The following is a 22,300-nucleotide window of genomic DNA, read 5'->3' as shown; positions in this document are numbered from 1 at the left end:
CTTCATGTCCAGGTCTCAGGAGGCCTTGTTATGCATCTCTCTTTTGGAAAACTACCACTACCTCTAAGCCCAGGCTAGCTGAATAAAAAAAACCAACACCATGTGGAACAGAGCTGCATCATCCTAGCCAAAGGTGTTCAAGATTATTCAGCAGCCAGCAGAGCTTCAGACACATGAGTGACCTCAGCCAAGACCCAAAATACTGCTAAATCAAGTCTACCAAGATCATCAGAAGTGGTCAGCTAATCTGTAGACATGCTAGAAGAAATGTTTACTATATAGCACTGAGGTATTGTGGCTAATACACAAGATTATTACAGTAAGAGAGGACTGGTCCAAGCCAGGAATGGTGGCACACACCTGTAATCCTAGCAGCTCAGGAGGCTAGGCAAGAGGATCAACAGTTCAAAGCCATTCTTAACAACTTAGGAAGGCCCTAAGCAATTTAGCAAGACCAGGTCTCAAAATAAAAAATAAAAGGACTGGGAATTGGTTCATTGGTTAAGTGTCCCTGGGTTCAATCCCTGATAACAAAACAGAGAGAGAGGGAAAGAGAAATGGCCCAGAAGATGATGACATACTCTTTAACTCATTAACACTGATTTGTAATTAAGGCCATTCACCAGAAGTTCTCTGCAAACAGTTCCTTTCTTTTTGAATATTTAGAGTGATGTGTTTAGAAGATATGATGTTAGTAGATGTAGATAAAATATATTTTTTCACAATCCAGTTATGCTGAGAAGATTACATTTAAAAACTAAGTCTGAAAACAAATTCTAAAGTTATATTTGGTCATTTAAAAAATATTTTCTAAATTGTGTACCCCAATATTTTTTGGTGATAGTTGATGATGTTTTATAAAAAGCAGAATTTAGAAGTAATAATATCTGTCTTCAATGTGGTCCAGCAGAGGTTATTTTTCTCATTTGGATTTGGTTTAAAATTTAAGATAACTTATTTTAATTAATAATAATAATGCTAGAAACATTGGATTTTGAGATTTAAGAATAATTCGTTTCAATTAATAATTAATAATGCTAGAAACTAGAAATATAAGCATCTTGATATACTTTATTTCAGATTCATTATGTAGGCAGTGACGCCCAAATAGTTTACTTAACTATCTTAATGATGATACCACCCATTTTAATTTGATAGCCATTCTTGGAGATGAATTTTGTACCAAAGGAAAATTTACTTTTCCTGACTAAATACATTGAAATATCACAAAACTCTTGGGGAAAGAAAACAACCCACTTCTCAGGGAAAACAACTACACCACAAAAATACCCCAAATTTAACTGCATCATCTAACAGAATTGTCAATATTGGTTTCTGTAATAGACTTTAAAAAATAAAGTGAATATGGAACATATGGTCAGGAGTAGAGGATTTTGTTTTATAGATGAGGAAGGAATTTATGACATGGTTATAGTATTCATGACAAAGGCAGTATATATACATAGGGTAATAATGTCCAATTCATTCCACTATCCTTCCCACCCCCATACACCCTTCCCTCCCCCTTCACTCCCCTCTGTCTAATCCAAAGTAACTCTATTCTTCCCTATACACCCCCTTTATTGTGCATTAGCATCTGCATATCAGAGAAAACATTTCAGCCAAAGCTTTGACATTTCTAATGTCTTTGTGGGCTACAACTTTCATAACTAACAGCAACAATATATAAAAATTTGTGCAACACATTATTAGAATTAACTCTTAGCTGTCTCTACCACTCACATGTTACTTTGAAAGCAAGCTCTGGGTATTGCTGGAAAAAGAAAAGTACCAATTGAACCACATTTATAGTTATAGTTAACTATAAATGTTTATTTCACTTCCCAATTATGAATCTGGATCAAAATCATTGGTGTCCATTCAATAGATACCAAAATGAATTTCATAAAATTCAAAACCTACTCATGATTTTTTAAGAACTCAGAAAACTAGAAATGGATGGAATACTTCCTTAACATAATTTTAAAATTTTGACTAAATAATAATGGTTTCTCCCATTAAATTATCAATAACAAAAAAAGAATCCCACTTTCACTGTTTCATTTTAACATTACTCTGGTAGTGCCAACCAGTGCAATAAGACATGAAGCCGAAATAAGAGCAATAACTATTAGATAGAAACATTTAGTTTTACGTAGCCAATGTGATTAAATACCTACACTCAAGAAAACTAATGGAAAAACTCCCAGAATGGATAGGAAAATTAAGTATAATACATAGGTTAATCCCAATGGCTTGAAACACATTTTTTAAAATATTTTAAAGACATTAATGGACCATTATTTTATTCATTTATTTATATATGGTGCTGAGAATCAAACCCAGTGCTTTACACATGCTAGGCAAGTGCTCCACCACTGAGTCACAACCCCAGCCCCTTGAATCACATCTTTACCAGTGGTGAAATGAATAACATTAGGAGATTACCTTCTAAGTCTCAGATTCTACATTTATCAAAGGTAAATAACAATAATAATTTTCATGGTTTGTCATGAAAACCAAATTAAATAATGTATTTAAGGTACTTACTTAAATTCATGCATATGGCAAACATTTAATAAAAATAAGCAATAATAATTTCATTAATATTATTCAATAAAAGTACAAAATAATATAAGTAGACATAAGTCAAAAGCTTTATGAAATACTATCAATAATAAATGGGAAGATATCATAGAGAAAATATCCTATTTACCATATCAAGAAAAAATATAAAATACCCTAGCACTCCATAGAATAAAAATGTAAAATAAATAAATGAAGGTATTTTTGAAAAAGAAAATATATTTGTATATATTTAGAGTATGTGTGTGTGTGTATACACACATATACACACACATACACACACACACACACCAAATACTTTGGCTGATCTGGGAAGCAGAAAGAAAAATAAAAAACCCAGCCTGTTTAAACCTGCTGCTAGGTATGGCAGATTTCTGCTTAAGGAGGAGGCTGATGTGAAAAAACAACTAGGAATATTTGCGTGAAGACTCTGCTCCCATCAAATTCTATGAACTGGTTTTGAGCTCTAAAAGTAATAGGATGGAGAGATAAACTGGTATAAATGATTTTCATAAATGAGGTGGTGAGATTGCAAGGACAAATACTGCTTTAAGGTCATCTCTCACCTTTGGAACACCTCATGTCTTGAGATACTCTGTGCCTCAGAATTCAATCCATTAATCTGGGCTCAGTACCTGGGAATGTTAAATAACTCTGGCTCCTAAAAATACTTGGCTTAGGGATCTCAACACTTCAGTTATACAGGTCTAGGTAGAAGTTGTCTATAATCCTCTCACCAAAGAGGGCATTAGAAATCAATCAATGGCAATAATCTGCAAATCTCTTTTTCTGTTACACTGCAATAATTAAATCAGTGTGATCCTAGGACTCTGCAGTAGAGAGATATATAAGGGAATACAGAGATCAAAAATAAACCCAATAATACATTTTTTTATTTTTTAAAAATTCTTGTATTTATTTTTAGTTGTAAATGGACACAATATTTTATTTATTTACCTTTATGTGGTACTGAGGATTGAACCCAGGGCATCACATGCACTACGCAAGTGCTCTGCCACTGAGCTACAACCCCAGACCAATAATATATTTTTTAAAAATATTTTTTAGTTATCAATGGACCTTTATTTATTGATTTTTATGTGGTACTGAGAATCTAACCCATTGCCTCACACATGTTAGGCAAGCGCTCTGCAACTGAGCCACAACTCCAGCCTCCAATAATACATTTTTAAATGAATATATTGTTTTGATTTAGATGTGAGGTGTCCCCCAAAATTTCATGTGTGAGATAATACAAGAGGATTTAGAGGTAAAATGATTGGGTTATGAGAGCCTTAACCTAATCAGTGCATTAACCCCCTAATAGGGATTAACTGGGTGGTAACTGTAGGCAGGTAGGATGTGGTTGGAGGAGGAGGGTCACTGTTGGCATGACTTTGGTGTTTACATGTGCCCTTGTTGAGTAGTCTGTCTCTCTATGCTTTCTGGTGCCATGTCCTGAACTGCTCTCCTCCACCACAATCTTCCCACTGTGATGTTCTGCCTCACCTCTGGCCCAGAGCAATGGAGCTGACCATCTATGGAGTGAGACCTCTGAAACTGTGAGCCCCAAACTTTTCCTCTTCTAAAATTGTTCTTGTCTTTCGGTTACAGCAACAAAAAAACCAACTAAAACATATTAAGAGGGAGGCATTACAAATCAGTAGTGAAAATATCTATTATCAAATAAATGTTGCAGGAAAAATTGGTTAACTACTTGGAAATTTTTCTCTGTAGTTGTGTTTTGTTTGGCATTGGAGATTGAACTAAGGGGTTCAATCACTGAGCCACATCCTCAGCCCTTTTTAGTATTTTATTTAGAGACAGGGTCTCACTGAGTTGCTTAGCACCTTGCTTTTGCTGAGGCTGGCTTTGAACTCATGATCCTCCTGTCTCAGCCTCCTGAGCTGCTAGGATTACAGGTGTGCCCCCGTGCACCTGGCTACAGCTGTGTTTTTTAATTATTTTCAAACACTGGATATTAAAATTTTCCCATTCAATAGTTTAATATAAAAAATCCAGAGGCTGGGGTTGTGGTTCGGTGGCAGAGCGCTTACCTAGCATGTGTGAGGCTCTGGGTTCGAGCCTTAGCACCACACATTAAAATAAATAAAATAAAGGCATGATGTCCATCTACAACTACAAAAAAAATCTTTAAAAATTTTTAAAAATCCAAATGTTATGAAGTATTAACATTTTTTAAAGATAAAACATAAAAACATCCAGAAATACAGGCATAGTGATCCATAGTTTAAATATTTCAGGTCCTTCTAAGTAAAAACAGGATTCACAAAGAATAAGATACTTAGACTTGAAAGATATTTTAAATAATTAATGTATGAAAATTTCTCAAATCTGATGAAAAACACAGAAGCTTAGCAAACCACAAGCAGAATAAATAAAGATCAAAACTCATCAAAGTACATTAGAGTTAAAATGCTATTTTTCAATATTACTTAGATTAGTATGTTTCTTCCCCACTTCTTTAGGTGGTTATGTTATTCATTTGTAATACAGTTAATTTGTCACAGTGTGTATTCTACTTTGAGATCACACACACACTTTTTCCCCCCACTTCTTATTTTTAGTTATTACTTTTAGGGGGCAATGTGAAACATAATCATGATTCTAAGAGTTAGAAATCCAAAAAGGTATACTCAGAGAAGTGTCACTCTTCCCCCTCATCCCTTCCACCCAATCTCCACTCTCCCATTCTTTCTACTCTGTAACTACCCTCTGGGTAAAAATGTCATTCATTTCTGGTTTATTCTATAGGTTAATCCTGTATTTATTTTTGTACTAATGAATATATATACATATCTTCATATCAGGGAAATATTTCTTAAACTATACAGGAAGCACTAACCATAAAGAAAAAAAATTGTACCACATTAAAATTAAGAATGTCCACTTAGGGCTGGGGTTGTGGCACAGTGGTAGAGCACTTGCCTAGCATGTGAGGCACTGGGTTCAATCCTCAGCACCACATAAAAATAAATAAAATAAAGGTCCATCAACAACTAAAAAGAAAAAAAAGAATGCCCACTGATTAAAAGACACTATTTAAAGATTTGGGGAGGGGATAGGGGATGTAGCTCAGTAGTAGAGTACTTGTATAGCATGTACAAGGCCCTGGGTTCAATCCCTAGCACCACAAAAACTAAAATAAGCAGGGCAGGATGGTACATGTCCGAAATCCCAGCAACTTGAGGCTAAAGCAGGAGGATCTCAAGTTTGAGGCCAGTCTCAGCAACTTAGTGAGGCTCTGTCTCAAAAATAAAAAGGGCTGGGGATGTGGCTCAGTGGTAAAGCACCCCAGGTTCAATTCCCAGTACCAAAAAAAGAATTACTGTTCCCTTCTTTGATAAAAATATTTTGTTACATTTTAAAATCATCTGTAGAATTTTTTTTAATGCAGATTGTAAAAAAATTCAGAGTCTGAGTAAATATCTCTGGGCTGGAACCCAGCCATCTGTGGCCCTGAAACTCCATAAGTGGCTCTGATGAAATGAGCCTGGATTGAAATACTACATCATTAGTAGAACAAGCCCTGTTTCATTTCTTCATTACATTTCTTGCCCAAAACATTTTTTGCCAAAGAACACAAAGCACAAGCTACTATCTTCAAAATGCAACTATCTAAAAGAATGAAAATGACTTCTACCCACTCCCCATTTCTCAGGTTTGGCTATTTCACCATTCAAAAAGCTTCTATGGACAGTAAATGCTTTAATAAGTTTCATACATGTGTACTCAAATCATTCCATTAAAACAATCATTCTTTCACCACTTTGAAGGATGTTTACAAATTATTTAAAATATGCTCCTAGATACCATATATGTTTTAATTACAGCAAAAAAATAATTAGCCCAAATTAAAGAAAAATAAGTTTTTAGGTCTGGCCTCTACCATGGAAATAACAACAGCAGGTCTTAATTTGAAGAGAAATACATGCCTTGCAAATAATTATAATATTAAAATCATTTTTGAGGGCTGGGATTGTGGCTCAGTGGTAGAGCACTCGCCTAGCATGGGCGGGACCTGGGTTCGATTCTCAGCACCACATTAAAAAAAAAAAATAAAGGCATTGTGTTGTGTCCATCTACAAAAAAGATATTCTCTCTCTAAAAAAAAATCATTTTTGAACCACACCTATATCACCTGTCTTTGGTTCAGAATGACTAGATAGAGACAGATTATAGTGTCTTAGTCTGTTTTATGCTGCTATAACAGAATACCACCGACTGCATAATTTATAATGAACAGAAGTTAATTTGGCTAAGGGTTCTGGAGATCTGGAAGTTCAAAATCAAGAGGCCATGTCTAGTGAGGGCATTCTTGCTACATCATATGTAAGTAACATGGCTAAAAGTATCCCATGGTGAGAGACATGTTCAAAAGAGATGATGGCTGAATTCATACTTTATTAGGACACCACTCCAAAGATAATTAACTCACTCCCAAGATAATGGCATCAATCCATTCATAAGGGCAGGACCTCCTATGACATAATTACTTAAAGGTCCCACCCCTCAACACTGTTGCATTGGGAATTAAGTTTTCAACACATAAACTTTGGGAAACACATTCAAACCATAGCAGACAAACAGGAGAAAGAGAGAAAAACACAGATATGTTGGGGCCAACTGTATTTAATCTGCCATTTTCACTGAGATCTACTGCCTGAAATACTCAAGATATTTTTTATTTCTCAATACAAAATTTTTGTGGGTGAAAAATGAGATATACTTTACTAAGCTACTATTGTACAGCAAGGACTGTGGTTCAAGAGAAGGTATTCAACAAATGCATGGTCAATGAAATCTAATTCAGTTTTTTGAAAAGTGAAAAAATTAATTAATGCTGATTTAGCAGATACCATCAAGAGAAGAAAAAAGTCAGTTGAACTGATTTCACTAGTTGTTAGGTGTCACACAGGCAAGAGAGGTAAGCATCTTTTTAACTTCTTAGCATTCTCCCATCTTCAGGATTTATATTTCTTGATGAGGGCAATTCAATATTTAATGGTCACTTTTGAAAAGACTAAAGTTTTTGCTTACCTGGATCTTCCTTACGTGCTCGTGAATAGTTTTCCAACATGAAGGTAAAGAAATTGGATAACTGAACAAAATAAAAAGATTAATCAATTAATGAACCCTAAGCAGCTACTGTGACAAATACTGTTGGTGGTCTATGCAAGTTCCTTACTCTTTTGGGGAACTCATCTTCTAGTTGCTTCATCTACTAAGGGTCACACCTATCCCTGTCCTTGAAGATGGGCAACACTGCACTCAGAGTCACTGAGGATATTACATGTACATCTCTCCTGGAAGGTTGCCCACAGACAACAACTGGTTGAAACAAGAGTGTAACAGCCCAGTCCCCTGCCTCCTGACCCCTTTATAGGACAAAGTGTGATGCATTTCACACTTGAAAGCTCCTGGTGGGATCAAACTAAGGTCAGACTTCTCTAGAAAGCACATTTTTGCTTGGCTTCTTCTACCATCATATCTTGATTTTTTTCACTGCCTTATTATAGGTTTTTTCTGAAAACATTCTCTCAATAAGTCACTTGTACCAGAATCTCTCTCTCAGACTCTGCTTCTAGAAAGTCCAATCTAAGACAGCTACTAAATTTTGTTGATTATAATCTCCTCTTTTCTCTTTAGTGGTAAGATTAAATAGTGCTTAAAAAGATAGCCAACACTGTGAGCTCCTAATCAGGGAAAAGGGAGCATCTGATTGAATTCCAAGAGGAAATATAGCAATTTAAATATTTTTGAATTTTTGATTTATTTTTAAAAATTATAACATGATACATAAATATGATTGTTAGGTTAGTCCTTTTTTCTTTGGGTTTCCCCCCTAGTACTAGGGATTTTGGGAATTGAACCCTGAGCCTTCACACATTTGCCACATGCTCTATCACTGAGCTACATCTCTAGCCTGAGAAGTCCTTTCTAACACCCTTTCCTATTTATTAATATCACTCTTGTCCCCAGAACTAACTCCTATAAACAATTTGCTATATATCTTTTTCCAGAATTTTGCTGTATATTTAAATTTTTTTTAAGTGGGGTTGAACCCAGAGGTGCTTAACTGCTGAGCCACATTCCCAGCCCTATTTTATATTTTATTTAGAGACAGGGTCTCACCGAATTGTTTAGGGCCTCACTAAGTTACTGAGTGAGGTTGGCTTTGAACTCTCGATTCTCCTGCCTCAGCCACCCAAGCCATTGGGATTACAGGTGTGAGCCACCATGCCCAGCTGTATATTTAATTTTCTTTCACATATATGGGATAAACTCTACATACTATTCTGCAGGTTGATTTTTTTTAAATCAATAACTACATTAGAGATCATTCCAAGATTTTTTTTATTGTTAAAAAGTTCTCATTTTTAAAGTTGGGCATGGTGGTACACACCTGTAATCCAAGTGAGTCAGGAGACTAAAGTAGGAAGATTGCAAGTTCGAGACCAGCCTCAACAACTTAGTGAGACCCTGTCTCAGAATAAAAATAAAAAGGATGGGGGATATGGCTCAGTGGTAAAGTGCCCCTGGGTTCAATCCTTAGTACCCGCTCCCCCCCAAAAAAAAAAGAAAAAGCACCCTTTTTTTTTTTTAATGAATCCTTATACAAGCTTTTAGAATGTTCACAGATTTGTTCCCTGGAAATTCTTCCATTTTTTTAATTCCTCAAAATATTTTTTCCCTTCATAAAGCAACAACTTTTCACTAGGGTATATCCCCAAAAACAGATTAACGCTATTTTTATTAGTTAGCTAGACATCTGGCGGCCCTTTGGAAAATGTGAACTTTGAGACTGAAAAACACCATCCTCTTCCAAAACCACACACTTTCTCAACAGCTAGTTCTAAGCTCTATTAAAGCTTCCTCAACTTAAAATTGACCCAAACTTTCATTCTTTCAGTAACAATGAATAAAGAGAAATACTTTACAAAAAAAGGAGATACAAGTTTGCAAAACAGACCTGCATTTGACCATGTTCATCAGCATATTCGATGGACTGGAAGATGGCAAGGGCATAGTGTTGTCTGGCCTTCAGCCGAGCTCTGTAACCTCGGTACCAGTTCTGGATGACCAAGGTGGCTTTTAACACTACAGAACCGCAGGATACAAAAGCCAGAGAAAAACAGTTATTATGCAGCTCTTAGAGGGAAGTAGGTGCTTCAGCAAAAAACAATCAATCCACTTGGGTTCATAGATTCTTAGAATATAAAAACTGCAAACAATGAGAATGACCTTTATATTTTTTATAAAATGTCCTCAAGTCTCAAACACTTAGAGAATAATGACGGCATAGCCATTAAGAGTAGAATTTTTGAGTAAGACTGCCTGAATTTGAATCCCAGCCCTGCTAATTACCATCTATGTAACTTTGGATAAGTTATTAAAGCTTCTCGAAGCCTCAGTTTCTTTATTTGCAAAATTGTAGATGATAACAGAACCCACCTCTGGTGCCACTTAGGAATATTCTACTCTTCACTATATACCCCAAAGAAATACCTACACAGTCCCATAAAGGAGACATATGAAGATGCAACAGCAGTAAGGAGTTTGATACCAAAGCAGCCTGGCTATCCATTGCTAGAACAGGAATGTGTTCCTGTGGTGGATACACACCACAGTGTATCATGCCACAATTGGAAATATAGATTACATAAACCCATAGTAATGTGGGGAGGTCTTTGAACATAGTGCTTCCATCAGAATCATTTTTTAAAGTCAGAAACAGAATGAAATATAACATAACACCATTTAATATCTTTTTAAAAATATACATACGCAAAGCCATAATGTACATTTCTTAACAGTATATGCAAAGGAAAAGATATGCACTACACAAAATGATTGGTTACTTATAGGGGAGGTGCATGAACATGGGTAAACAGACAAAAGAGAATAAAGTAATTAACGTAAGGAAAGGGTCTTGCATGAAGAACTGATGGCAATATACAATGAATTGAAAAGTTTGACTCACTCTACCTCTGTGCCTGAGATTCTATTGAAAAAGATGGATGAATAAATAAACACAACTCCCTCCTTCACACAGTTACTATAGGACAAAATGAGATACTATGGGATGAAAAGTTCAGCCCAATGCCTGGTATCAAGTACATGCTAAATAAATGGCAACTGTATTGTTTTGAACCACCCTGTGGTTTCACAACATTAAAGAAAGAGATCAGGTGAGAGGATAATGAGATTTAAAATACAGTCTCTTATGCCTCCTCAAGTTTTAGAGTGAAGAGCATCAACAACAGCTGCCTCCTTTTATTCATGCTATAATTTTCCCAGTTAGCTCATAAAAATTAAGAGCTGACTGTAACAAGAACAATTTGAGTTCTGAAAGCAGAAGTCCTGCCTTCAGTTTTGGTTTGTACCATGTGATACAGAGTATCCACCAGAATGTGGTCATATAAGAATGGTTATTTATGAGCTTCCCCAAGGTTCATGGGTTCTAGAGACTCTTATTTTATTATTCAGCTTCCAGAAAACTTGGGGAAATAGACCTAAGGTCAAGTACCATGATCTTTATAAGAAAAACTCACAGGGAGAATAATTCAGTGACTGTTCAATATTTCAAGGCAAGTAATTGGTAGTACCATGGCCAAAATCTCCAGTGTTTTCACAATATCTTTATGGAGTGCCCAGGCTCTCCTGAAAGGCCTGTTGTGTGGAATAGTCATCATCATGATGAACCAACCCTCTCTCCCCAGGGATTATTGTGTTTACCAAGTACAATAGTGCTATTCTAGTGCTATTTACTGAGCACTTACTGAAGTCAGGCAATGTATTAGTTCTTACAGTCCTTGCAACACTGTTAAGTTGAGACAGACTCAGAAACTTACTTAAGCTTGCTTAGTCAGTAAGTGGAAATGGGAAGCAAGGATCTGAACCCAGATCTGACTGACTCCATAGCCCAAACTTTTAACATCCATGGAGCTATTGACCTTTTCCTATACCTCTGTTTCTTCACCTATACAATGATGTTGTAGAAAAAATGATTGCTGAAGTCTCTTCTATTTAGTATTAGCAACATCAATAACAGCCAATCTTATTCTTTCTAATTAATAATAGGACAACTAGCTATATATGTTAGTCTACTATAAGACATTCAGTGCCCATAAGTATTATCATCACCATATTATAATAAGGAAATTGAGTTCAGAGCAGCAAGTATGTTAATAAAGGTCACTTACCTAATATAGACTCAGGTACTAAGTCCAAACCCTGGGTTCTAACTCCACTAGAGCCATTTACTTCATTTCCTACGCCATTTGTACTTTTCCTTCTTTTGAATAATAAAAGCCACCATTTGTTGAATGCTTACTATGTGCCTGGCACTAGCTGAACACTTTACATATATTACCCTTTCTGCTTCTCCACTACATGGGGAGAGAGGTCAGCTAAATCTTTTCTACCATCTCTGCCTGGCATCTGTTAATTCCCTTACTGGAATCCACACCCGACTCTCCACACAAGGAATCACTATTTTGTTTGTAAGTACACGACACATTCATTGGACTCTATTCTACTAGTGGATGTAGATACTATGCCTTGGAAGGTAGACAGCCATGCTCAGATTCCTCTATCTTGCACTTCCTCTTCTACTTCAAAGTCAGGAAGCTTAACTACCACTTAGGAATCAATCGCCTATCTATACCTGCATTCCTGTACCTGAGCACTATACCACTTATCAAGCTATCCTATCTCAACTCTAGTCAGCTCAGCAACTGAGGTGGGACTCTGCAGACCCCATTTCGGCTTTGCCAGCTGCTCCCTGCAATACAGGGAGACTGCCAGACCAGATGAGGGACAAGGGACAAACTCCTTTTATCTACTTCCTGTTCGTCTTGGCTAACCTAGCAACTGCTACTTGCCCCCAGAAGCAACAGTTGGTTCCTGTTTGCAGTTTACCCAGTGCTTGCAAAAAATGGCCTTATGGGCAGCCCTTTGACACCAGGACCAGCTGAGCAGTACTCCTTCTCAACCTGCTGAAGTTCAGTTCAGCAGAACCCCCCCTCCAAGTTTTTAACATGGAATCATTCCAGTCTTTTCCCTTTGTTTTATCAACGCTAGCAGTGGTCCTTTTCTGCAATTGCTATCCTTATATACTTCAGGGTTCTCAGTTACCTAGTAACAACTGGATACCTATTTGTCAATTCTTCAAATTCTTTGTTCAAAATCACCTTGTAGCTGGGCACAGTGGTGCATGCCTATAATCCCAGTAGTTCAGGAGGCTGAGGCAGGAGGATTGTGAATTTAAAGCCAGCCTCAGCAAAAGCAAGGTGCTAAGCAACTCAGTGAGACCCTATCTCTAAATAAAAATACAAAATAGGGCTGGGGAAGTGACTCAGTGGTCAAGTGCCCCTGATCAATCCCCAGTACCAAAAAAAAAAAAAAAAAATCACTCTATAGCTTCAACCTCCTGACTAGACCCTGTCTGATAAGCTTAGTCTCAGAGAGGTGGGAAAAACAGGTTCTGCATAGGTCTCAAGCTCCCAACTTCCCAATTGCTTTCCAATTCAGTCCTCAACTAGATTTCAGCAAAGGGATTTTGAGTACCCGTGCAGTGATTGATAAAATGGACTTTGATCTAGATCCTGCTGTTATCCCTTAGGCATATAGTTCCCCTGGAAATATCTCCAAGACAAGGAAAGAGGCCAGCAGGCCAGGACTGGGCAAACCAACATGAGGCCTCTAAAACCTTACCTGATGCCTAAGAACCCACCTACCTACTGCAGGGCAACATGGCCAGCTCCTCTGGAACAGAAACCTCCAAAAAGTCGTAAGGGATAAAACCCAGATATGACAAACCCTACTTGAGGAGATCACTGGCTCCAACAGTCCCAACCCTGCCCAGACAGTTGACGATCTATGTCATCTAGATCTTAACTTGTTAGACAGCTTAAATTCACTTCAGGTCTCGTTGCTTCATTGTGTAACAGGGCTTGTCCTCCCTGTTGCATTAATTCCACACAGAAAAAAAAAAAAAGCTATTATCATATGCATCCCAAGAGAAGCAACAACATAGGTTTAATAAGTTGTCTGGCCAATTGTATGTGCTTAGCACAGGTGGTTTCTCTATTACTAAGCTGTTTTTTGTTTTTGTTTTTTTTTTTTTTGCTGTATTTTTTAATAGATTATTTTCTCCAGTGGCAATCATTATATTTTGCAAGAAATTAAATATCCAGGTAAGGAGTTAGTAAATAATACTTTCAGAGTCCTTGCTTTATGTCTGAAACCATGCTTGGTGTTTTATGTGGATCATCTAATTCAATTTTTTAATTTAATACTCCCAACAATTTTATGAAGTATCATTAGCCTTATTTCACAGATAAGGAAACTGAGTCCTAGAAATAATTTGCTTGGGATTACATTGCTCATCAATGAGAGAATGTAGAGTCAAATCTAGATCTCTAATTCCAGAACTTGGGCTCATAACTACTGTGTTATACAACCCACCAAGACATTTGAAATAAGCCATAAAAAAATGAGGCAGTACCACCTTCACCACCTGATATTCTATATGGTCACATGTTCATGTGTTCACTGTCTATCTTCTACTATTAGCTATGAGAATAGGAACTTTGTTTTGTCCACTGCTACATCCCCAGTACCTGGGAAAAGGCCTGGCATTGGATATTTGTTGGACAAATAAACAAATGAATACCTTCCAGTACTGTTGTAATAGTACATAACAATATATTAGTAATGTGTTGACACAGGTATTACTAATATATTGATTGACTGATATAAAATGCTTAATACATTGCTTGACATATAGGAAGCACTCAATGAATTGACAGACACTTTTTAAAAATTGTCTCTCTCCAGGATAACAAAGTCTAGAGCCCCAAAGAGTTCCTAATTACACATACCATTTCATTAGAAATTTTACAATCTGCCATGGACAAACAGGCTACTGAGCACAAGAAGAACCACGCCAACCAGCACACGATTTATTCCTTTATAGTCCACAGTCTTTACTCAGATGCCACCTTCTCAGTGAAGCCTTTCTAAGTATCCTTTTTTAAATGGCACTCCTCCCACCATCACCAGTCTCTTTGTTTTTTTTTTAATCCACAACACTTAACACCACCTGATATAATATACATTTTACTTATTTGTTACAGTTTGTCTTCTCCCATAGAATGTAATCTCCAGAAGGGCTGGGACTGGTCTGTTGGATTAATTACTGTATTCCTGGAATACAGTAGGCACTCAATAAGTATTTCTTGAATGAATGAATGAATGAATGAATGAAACAAACAAACTACTGTTAAGACTGTTTTGTGTTTCTCTTCATGCTGATTGGTGGAGTCTTCTTATGCTTGCTTGCTTTGTTTTTGAAGTAGGAGTTTAACAGATAATTCTTTGAACAAGGAATTTCTATTTGGAATGATAAAGCATTTATTTAATTTTGAAATTTTGTGGGCAGAGGCCTCTAGAGGAAGCATCAGAATGAGTAAATATTTAATGCACCTTTAAGGGGCCTGACATCCAGTCAGGAAGACACAGAGGCACAAGTGTGATAGAACTGATTAAAAGGGATTCAAATGAATGGGAAAGAGAATGAATCCTCTAGCGGCAAAAGGCATTAAACAAGGAAAAAAAGCATCTATTACCTCAGCTGCTCAAAGCACAATGAGAATAGGGTATGGCTCACATCTCCCTAGGGACTACAGGTGTCAGTATTGTTATATTTGTTTACAGATATTCTATGGTTGCCATCTGCAAGAGTGTTCGGCTCTCCCAAGTGAGACTTCCAGCTTCACTGGAAAAACAGCTCAAAGCACATGCCCAGTGACCTGAGATGGTCACAAAGCCTGCTTCTTGGTCAATGACATGGTTTGAATGCCCCCTTCAAAACTCATGTTAAAATTTAATTGCTATTGTGACAGTATTAAGAGGCAGGGCCTCTGTGAGGTACTTGGGTCCCTCATGAAAGGATTAATGTTGTTATCTCAGGAGTGGGTTCTAGATAACATAGGCTGAATTTGGCTCCTTTTTTCTCTCTGCATACGCATGCTCTCTCACCATAAGATATTCTGTGTCATGTTATAAGGCAGCAAGGAGGCACGCACCAGATGCTGACACCTTGACATTGGATTTCCCAGCCTCCATAATTATGAGATATAAGTGTTTTTTATACATTGCACAGTCTGATATTCTATTATAGCAGCAGATAATGGACTAAGACAAGCAGCAAACAAGGCAAAAGACCTGGGGAGGGATGCTCATTCACAAACTCTGGCATCCTTGCAGAGCAAGGGCCCAAGAGTCCTGGAAAGCATTTTTCTTAAACAAGAGAAGCCCAGTGTCCAAACAATGACAAACTTTTTAAAACTATCATTTTCCCCAAGAGAAAAAAAAAGAGATCACAGTTTTATCATTCTCAGAAAACTCCGGCCTTCCACTTAGAAAAGGTCGAAAATTAGAGGTTAATTTACGTGACTTTTTTTCACGCCCTCTTGACTAACCACCAAACCCATCCACATGACTTAATATAAATATGCCATGAATTTGTAATCAGGAGACTTCCATTTTGATCCTGACTTAACCAGGTGCCAGCTATGGAACTTGAGGCAAATCATGTAACCTCTCTGGTCCTCAGTCTCTCATCTGAACAACAAGAACTTTGGGTTATACGCTAAAATCCTTTTCAACTACAAAAATATTCCAATTCATCCACATCTTTTTTTTAATGCCACCGCTGTAGCCAGCCTACTACTGCTCATAGCAAAGCTGAATATAACCATTCAAGGACAATTTTGATGTTTAAGGCTGAACATTCAAACCAAAAACTTCTGGACAAAGAAGATAAATTCTAAAGGCCACACAAAAAATAAATCAGCCAGGTGTGATGGTGCATGCCGTAATCCCAGCTACTTGGGAGGCTGAGAGAAGAAGACAGCAAGTTCAAGGCCAGCCTAGGCAACTTAGTGAGACCTTATCTCAAAATAAAACTTAAAAAATCAGCTGGGTAGAGTGCTTGCCTAGCATGCACAAGGCCCTGGGTTCCATTCCCAGCACCATAAATAAATAAATAGGTCTAGAGGTGTGGCTCAGTAGAAGAACACTTGCTGAGCATGTGCAAGGCCTAGGTTCAATCCCCAGCACTCCTATAGAAAAATATATCAAGTCACTAATAGTTTTGTTTTTCCCATCAAGGAACTGTGATTAAAGTTTGCTAGCAATTGTTTCAGGAACATTAAACATTTCACCTATTAATTCTCTTTAAATCACCTGAAATATGATCACTGTGGATGATCTGTTAACTGGTGCAAGTGATAGCCAATAGAAGATGAGGAAAGATGAATGGGGGAGAAAGTGAAGACAAGAAGGGGTTAGGAGACAGGGACACATGGGAAAGGTCTAGGCTTAGAGGTTTCAACAAAGACCAAAAGGTCACAGAATAGGATGGTAATCATGATGATTTCAGAGGTAGACTATGGGGGCAGGAAATGGGAGGGAGCAACTGAATTTGAGTAGTGGAAAGGGTTGTTAAAATTTTGGAGAACAAGGAACAGAGATGCCAAAGCCTTAGGGGGATTATTCACATATACTGTGAAGATACACGTGATGATATTAAGAGTTGGAAAGAGTCTTCAATGAATAAGAAAGTTGGCAGACACCAAAAACAAGGACAAAAATATGGTACCACCAAAGGGCATAAACCTAGGTTGCAACTACCACAAACCTGGTAAACTTAAATTGCACAGGATTAGTATTTTTTTCATTATATTCTGAAACATTTTCAAATGTATAAAAAATGGTAAGAACAGTACAATTGTTAATATTCTGTCATTTATGCATTCTTTCCACATGTATCATATTTCTTCAGTCTTTATACTAGAACAATTTTAGTGTTTCTATTTAATCACACTGAAATTTTTTAAGAATACAGGCCATTTGTTAGTAAAATATCCCTCAATTTGGATCTTTCTGCTATTTCCTCACAATTAGATTCAGGTTATACATTTTGGTAGGATAAGTGATGTGTCCTCAGGACATTACATCAAGAGGTACATGATGTTAATCAGTCTCATTACTGGAGATATTAACTTAGATCACTTGGTCAAGGTGGTATCCACATGAAATTCTCTATTGTAAAAGTATTTTTTTCCCTTGTTTTAGTAACAATTTGCAGGAACATGCTTTGAGGCTATTCTTTAAAACAACATAATTTTTGCTTAAAGCAATTATTTCTATGGTGGTTGCATTTTCCAACTCATTCCTTCTATACTTATTAGGACTAGGATTTTTAAAGCCCTATTTTATTCAACAACACAAATAGCACAACACAAAGATTACATAAAACCATCTTGAGAAATTCCATTAGAGTTGTAATCCGTGGCTGAGCTTTATCTATACAATACCAAAATAAGAGGTCAACTTAGTAAAACACTCAGAACAGGAAAACTGCAGTTTACAAATAACTGTGAGCTATGGGCATGATAGTACACATGTGTAATTCCAGCCACCTGGGAGGCTGAGGCAGGAGGATCACAAGTTCCAATTCAGTCTAAGCAACTTAGACTCTGTCTCAAAATTAAAAATGAAGAGGGCTAGGGATGTAGCTCCATGGAAGAGCACCTCTGGGCTCAATCCCAGTAACACAATAAAATAAAATAAATGCAACCTACCTGTCACATTATTTTTTGCCAATTTTCTGAAAGAATCATTATTGTAAAGATATCAATTTTTAAAAACTATTCTTAAGTGTGTAAAGGAAATTTAGCTATGTTAAAGTATTAATAATTTAAATTATTAAAATATTTTCTCAAAGAAAATATGTTCTATTCAATAATTCAATATGACCTTTAATCTTTACTCAGGAAAAAATTAAATACCTTGATTGCAATTCTGTTTTATGTCTCCCTGTTATTAATTACTAATCCAAGTTATACTGCCACATTTGTTCATCCAAGGTCAAACACAATCAGCATTTAATTTTTGTCTTTTGCAGCTGCTAAAAAGCTAATACAATATAAAGCCATAACTATATAAGTGTTCTATTACAGGAAATAACTGGAAATCGGGGCTAAGATATTGCCCTTCCTTACACTGAGTTGAAATATCTCTCTGTGAAAGTATTTTCTAACAATTAACAGGATCCAACTATAAAATTGACTTCTTTGTTACTTGCCTAATAAAGGCTGGGAACTAGGAAAAATCATTTAAATGGAAAGATGGAATGCCATATCCTTTAAGCATTATTTTCTGCCTTCTAAAGTTCATGACTGTAGAATGGATATCTAAATAGCCCCTGTCAGAGTCTCAAAATATTAAAGCAAAGGTACCCTAATCACATGGTGAATAAAGTAAAAGGTGAAGCTGCATTTAATTGGTATAAAGAATAGAAAGTCTGTTGGTTTTTTTGTCATCTCACACAGTGTGCTTATAGCATTAATCCTATATAAACCTCAAGGTCAACACATTATCATATCAAAAAAATGAATGACTAAGAATCATTATTGAGAGGGATCATAATTTCAAATGAAGAAAGTGGTCTTCTTTTACAAAGGAAAGTATTTTAAAATGATTGTCAACAAACCAGGAATTGTAGCACATTATATGGGCTGAAAATAAAGATTTAGCAGTCATGATATACTGACAATAATTGGTGTCATGGAGTAAAGTTACACAAGGAGAACATTAGAGTGACAAAATAAGAAGGCCAAGAGGAACCCAGAGAAACCCCAATATTTAAAAGTTAAGAGAAAGTAGAGACCACATAAATAGTTCCAGCAGAAACTGGAAAGGAAAACCAGGAGAAGGTGCTGCAACTGAAGCTGAAGGCAATAAGTATTTTTAAAAATGTGTAGGAGTGCCAAGTACTACCAGGAAGTTGGGCAGAATCAGTACTGCGTATGCTCCATTGAATATCAAGCCCATTCATTTTCCCCAGGCTGGGATAGATGAGGAGGCATTAGACGGCAATTTTAGACAATTGGGAAATTCTGAATATAATGTTATCTATATGTAGATAACATATCTAACATTACCAGTGTTAAATTTCTTCAGTGTGATTTAGTATCATACTTATACTCTTTTAGGAGATGCATGGTAAAGTATATCAAGGGTATATAACAACTGATGAATCTACATAAAGGACACATGGTATTCACTGTATTATATCATTCTTTCATCTTCTATTCCCTATACCCCACAGTGCCAGTAATGACTTCTTAATGGCAATAATAATCAAAAAAAGAACCAATACTAATAAGAATAGCAAGAGGCCCTCTAAACAATGTCACTCACTGTTTTTCCATGAAGGTCCCAAATTGAATCATAGAACTTAAACTTAGGTGTAAGGGGATAGGGGACATGTGGCTGACTATCACCAGAAGGCTCTCTCAAGCAGTTATAAATGACTTAATTGTCAAATTTTTAAACAATGAAATTAACTAGATTTTTTAAACCAGAATCCTATTAAGAATTTGAAAAATATCTGGCTTACTATTTAATAATTTTTAGATTTTTAAATAAAATAACAGATACTTTTGATAAGAATAATCTCCATTAGAGAAATTTTCTATTTGTCATAGCTTTTGCATCAACTTGAAATCCAAAATGGTATAGTCTTTGTCAGTTCCTTAGCACTTAGAGAAATTGAATAAGTGCATTTCTAAGTGGTCTCAAGGGAAGAAATAAAATATATTAGTGTTCTCAAAGTGCTCTGTGGGGGTGGTGGGAGGCAATAGATTATTAACTGAAAATCCATCGTCATAAAATTTTAAGTGTAAAGTGAAGTTCAGGCGAGTGAAATTACAATGATTTATTTGTGTTACATGGTAAAATTCCAATTCTCCAAGTCAAGGTAGGATACTGAATCTGTCAGATCTGGTTCTAATTCAGATTTAGACACCAACTATTGGGCAGTTCTTCAATCCAAGTCTCAGTTTCTTCATCTTTATAAAAGGAAAACTAATCAGAACTTCCTCTAAGAGTTTTGGTGAGAAATAATGAATGTAGTAGGCACTAAATAAATCATAGGTAATATTAGTATTCTTTTGTATATTATGAAAAAAGTGAAATAACAAACATTACAAAATCAATGCTACCTCTCTAAATGGAAGGTGGATAGCCTAGAATAAGAGGATGGTCTCAATTTTATATATAGGCTATTCTTTCTTAAAACTGCCACAATACTCCAGAGCCAGAGTACTGTGGTTGAGCTAAATGATTAAGCAGGAAAAGAAAATTCCTAAACACTATAAGACCACTAAAAACAGCAACCAAATTCTTGCCTTGACTCTCTTATTCTGTATTCTTTTTTTTTAATATTTATTTCTCTTTTTTTTTTTAGTTGTAGTTGGACACAATACTTTTACTTTATTTATTTATTTTTATATGGTGCTGAGGATTGAACCCAGGGCCTCGCACTTGCTAGGTGAGCACTCTACCGCTGAGCCACGGCCCCAGCCTCTGTATTCTTTTTTTAAAACTAAACTTTTTTTATATACTGAGGATCAGACCCAGTGCCTCACATGGGCGAGTGCTCAACCAGTGAGCCACAACCCTATCCCCTTATTTACTGTGTATTCTTAAGCCAATCACTTTGCTTCCCGAAGCCTGTTTTCTTTTCTACAAATTGAGAACAGCCCTTCTTCACAAGGTTGTGATGATCCAATGTATGTATTGTGAAAGGGCCTGGCCACCATACAAGCACTATGCAAATAAAAGGTACTTTATAGAAGTAAATTTAATTAAAGTTAGTTTCTGAAGGCAACAACATTAGGAGGCAGCATAAAAGGGTATAATGGCTGACAGTAACACTTCGTACTCAGAGCCCCATGGGTTCAAATCCCAACTCTGGCAGGTGAAAAGATGTATAACCTTGACAAATACCTCGCTGAGCATGAGCTGCTTCAACTGTACACACAGGAATAACAACACTTTACTCAGGTTTATTGCAAGTAATAAATAAAATATATGTAAAATATGTTTAGCATGCTGTAAAATACTGTTAATAGCTATTATTTTCTCTCAAGAGTTTTTAAAATATGCATAGCCCTTGACACAGTAATTTCATATCTAATCACCTGATTAACCCATGGGAATAATCCAAACTAAGGAAATAGCATTGCATAAATAATTTTTTTTCAAAGTGCTATTTGTATTTTTTTTTTTTAAAAAAAGAGTGCAATCTTAGAAGAATACTTAAGTATATTATGGTCTAACCATTAAATGAAATATTTAACAATGGCTACATTGATGTTTACAAATCATTTATAACAACCTGAGAAATATTTATATAATAACATTTTAGTGCTGCAAGCGAGGCTACAAAAACTAATGTTTAGGATTATCAAAAATCTTTATTAGAGACAGCATTTGTGTTACAGCCAAAATTTGGATGTTATAAATTCTTCTGAGTATTTACAGATGTTGATTCTACTTTTGCTCCAAAGTATGCATGATGTATTTAAGTAATACTTTGAAGAAAAAAAAACTCATAAAACCTACTACCACTTAGAAATTTGTTTGAATTTATGTCATTTGTTACTGTAAGTTCAGTTTATTCAAATTAGGTTAAATAAACACAGGATTTAAACCAACATATGTTCCACCAAGGCCAATTCATTGTATAAGTGTTGAATATAAGCAGTCATTGTGGCTTGAAGCGAGATCACACATGTAATGATAAATGAAGGGCTTTCTAATACTATATGGG

General features: G+C 36.1%; 1 protein-coding gene across 2 annotated transcripts in view; it reads right to left on the bottom strand.

Annotated features, from left to right (window-relative positions):
• Ppef1 (protein phosphatase with EF-hand domain 1) overlaps positions 1 to 22,300 on the bottom strand; it is a 129,632-nt gene that overhangs the window by 70,544 nt on the left and 36,788 nt on the right. For both annotated transcript variants that reach the window (XM_071606021.1, XM_027927299.3), the window contains 2 exons: positions 9,581 to 9,708; positions 7,648 to 7,708 (listed from right to left, as the gene is read on the bottom strand). In XM_071606021.1, the coding sequence (XP_071462122.1) occupies positions 7,648 to 7,708; positions 9,581 to 9,708 (189 nt within the window). The remainder of the gene's footprint in view (positions 1 to 7,647; positions 7,709 to 9,580; positions 9,709 to 22,300) is intronic.

This window comes from Marmota flaviventris, chromosome X (genome assembly GCF_047511675.1).
Source record: "Marmota flaviventris isolate mMarFla1 chromosome X, mMarFla1.hap1, whole genome shotgun sequence".
In the NCBI taxonomy this organism is placed as follows: domain Eukaryota; kingdom Metazoa; phylum Chordata; class Mammalia; order Rodentia; family Sciuridae; genus Marmota; species Marmota flaviventris.
Note: the sequence above shows the minus strand (reverse complement) of the source record. Positions and strands in the feature narration are given on the sequence as shown.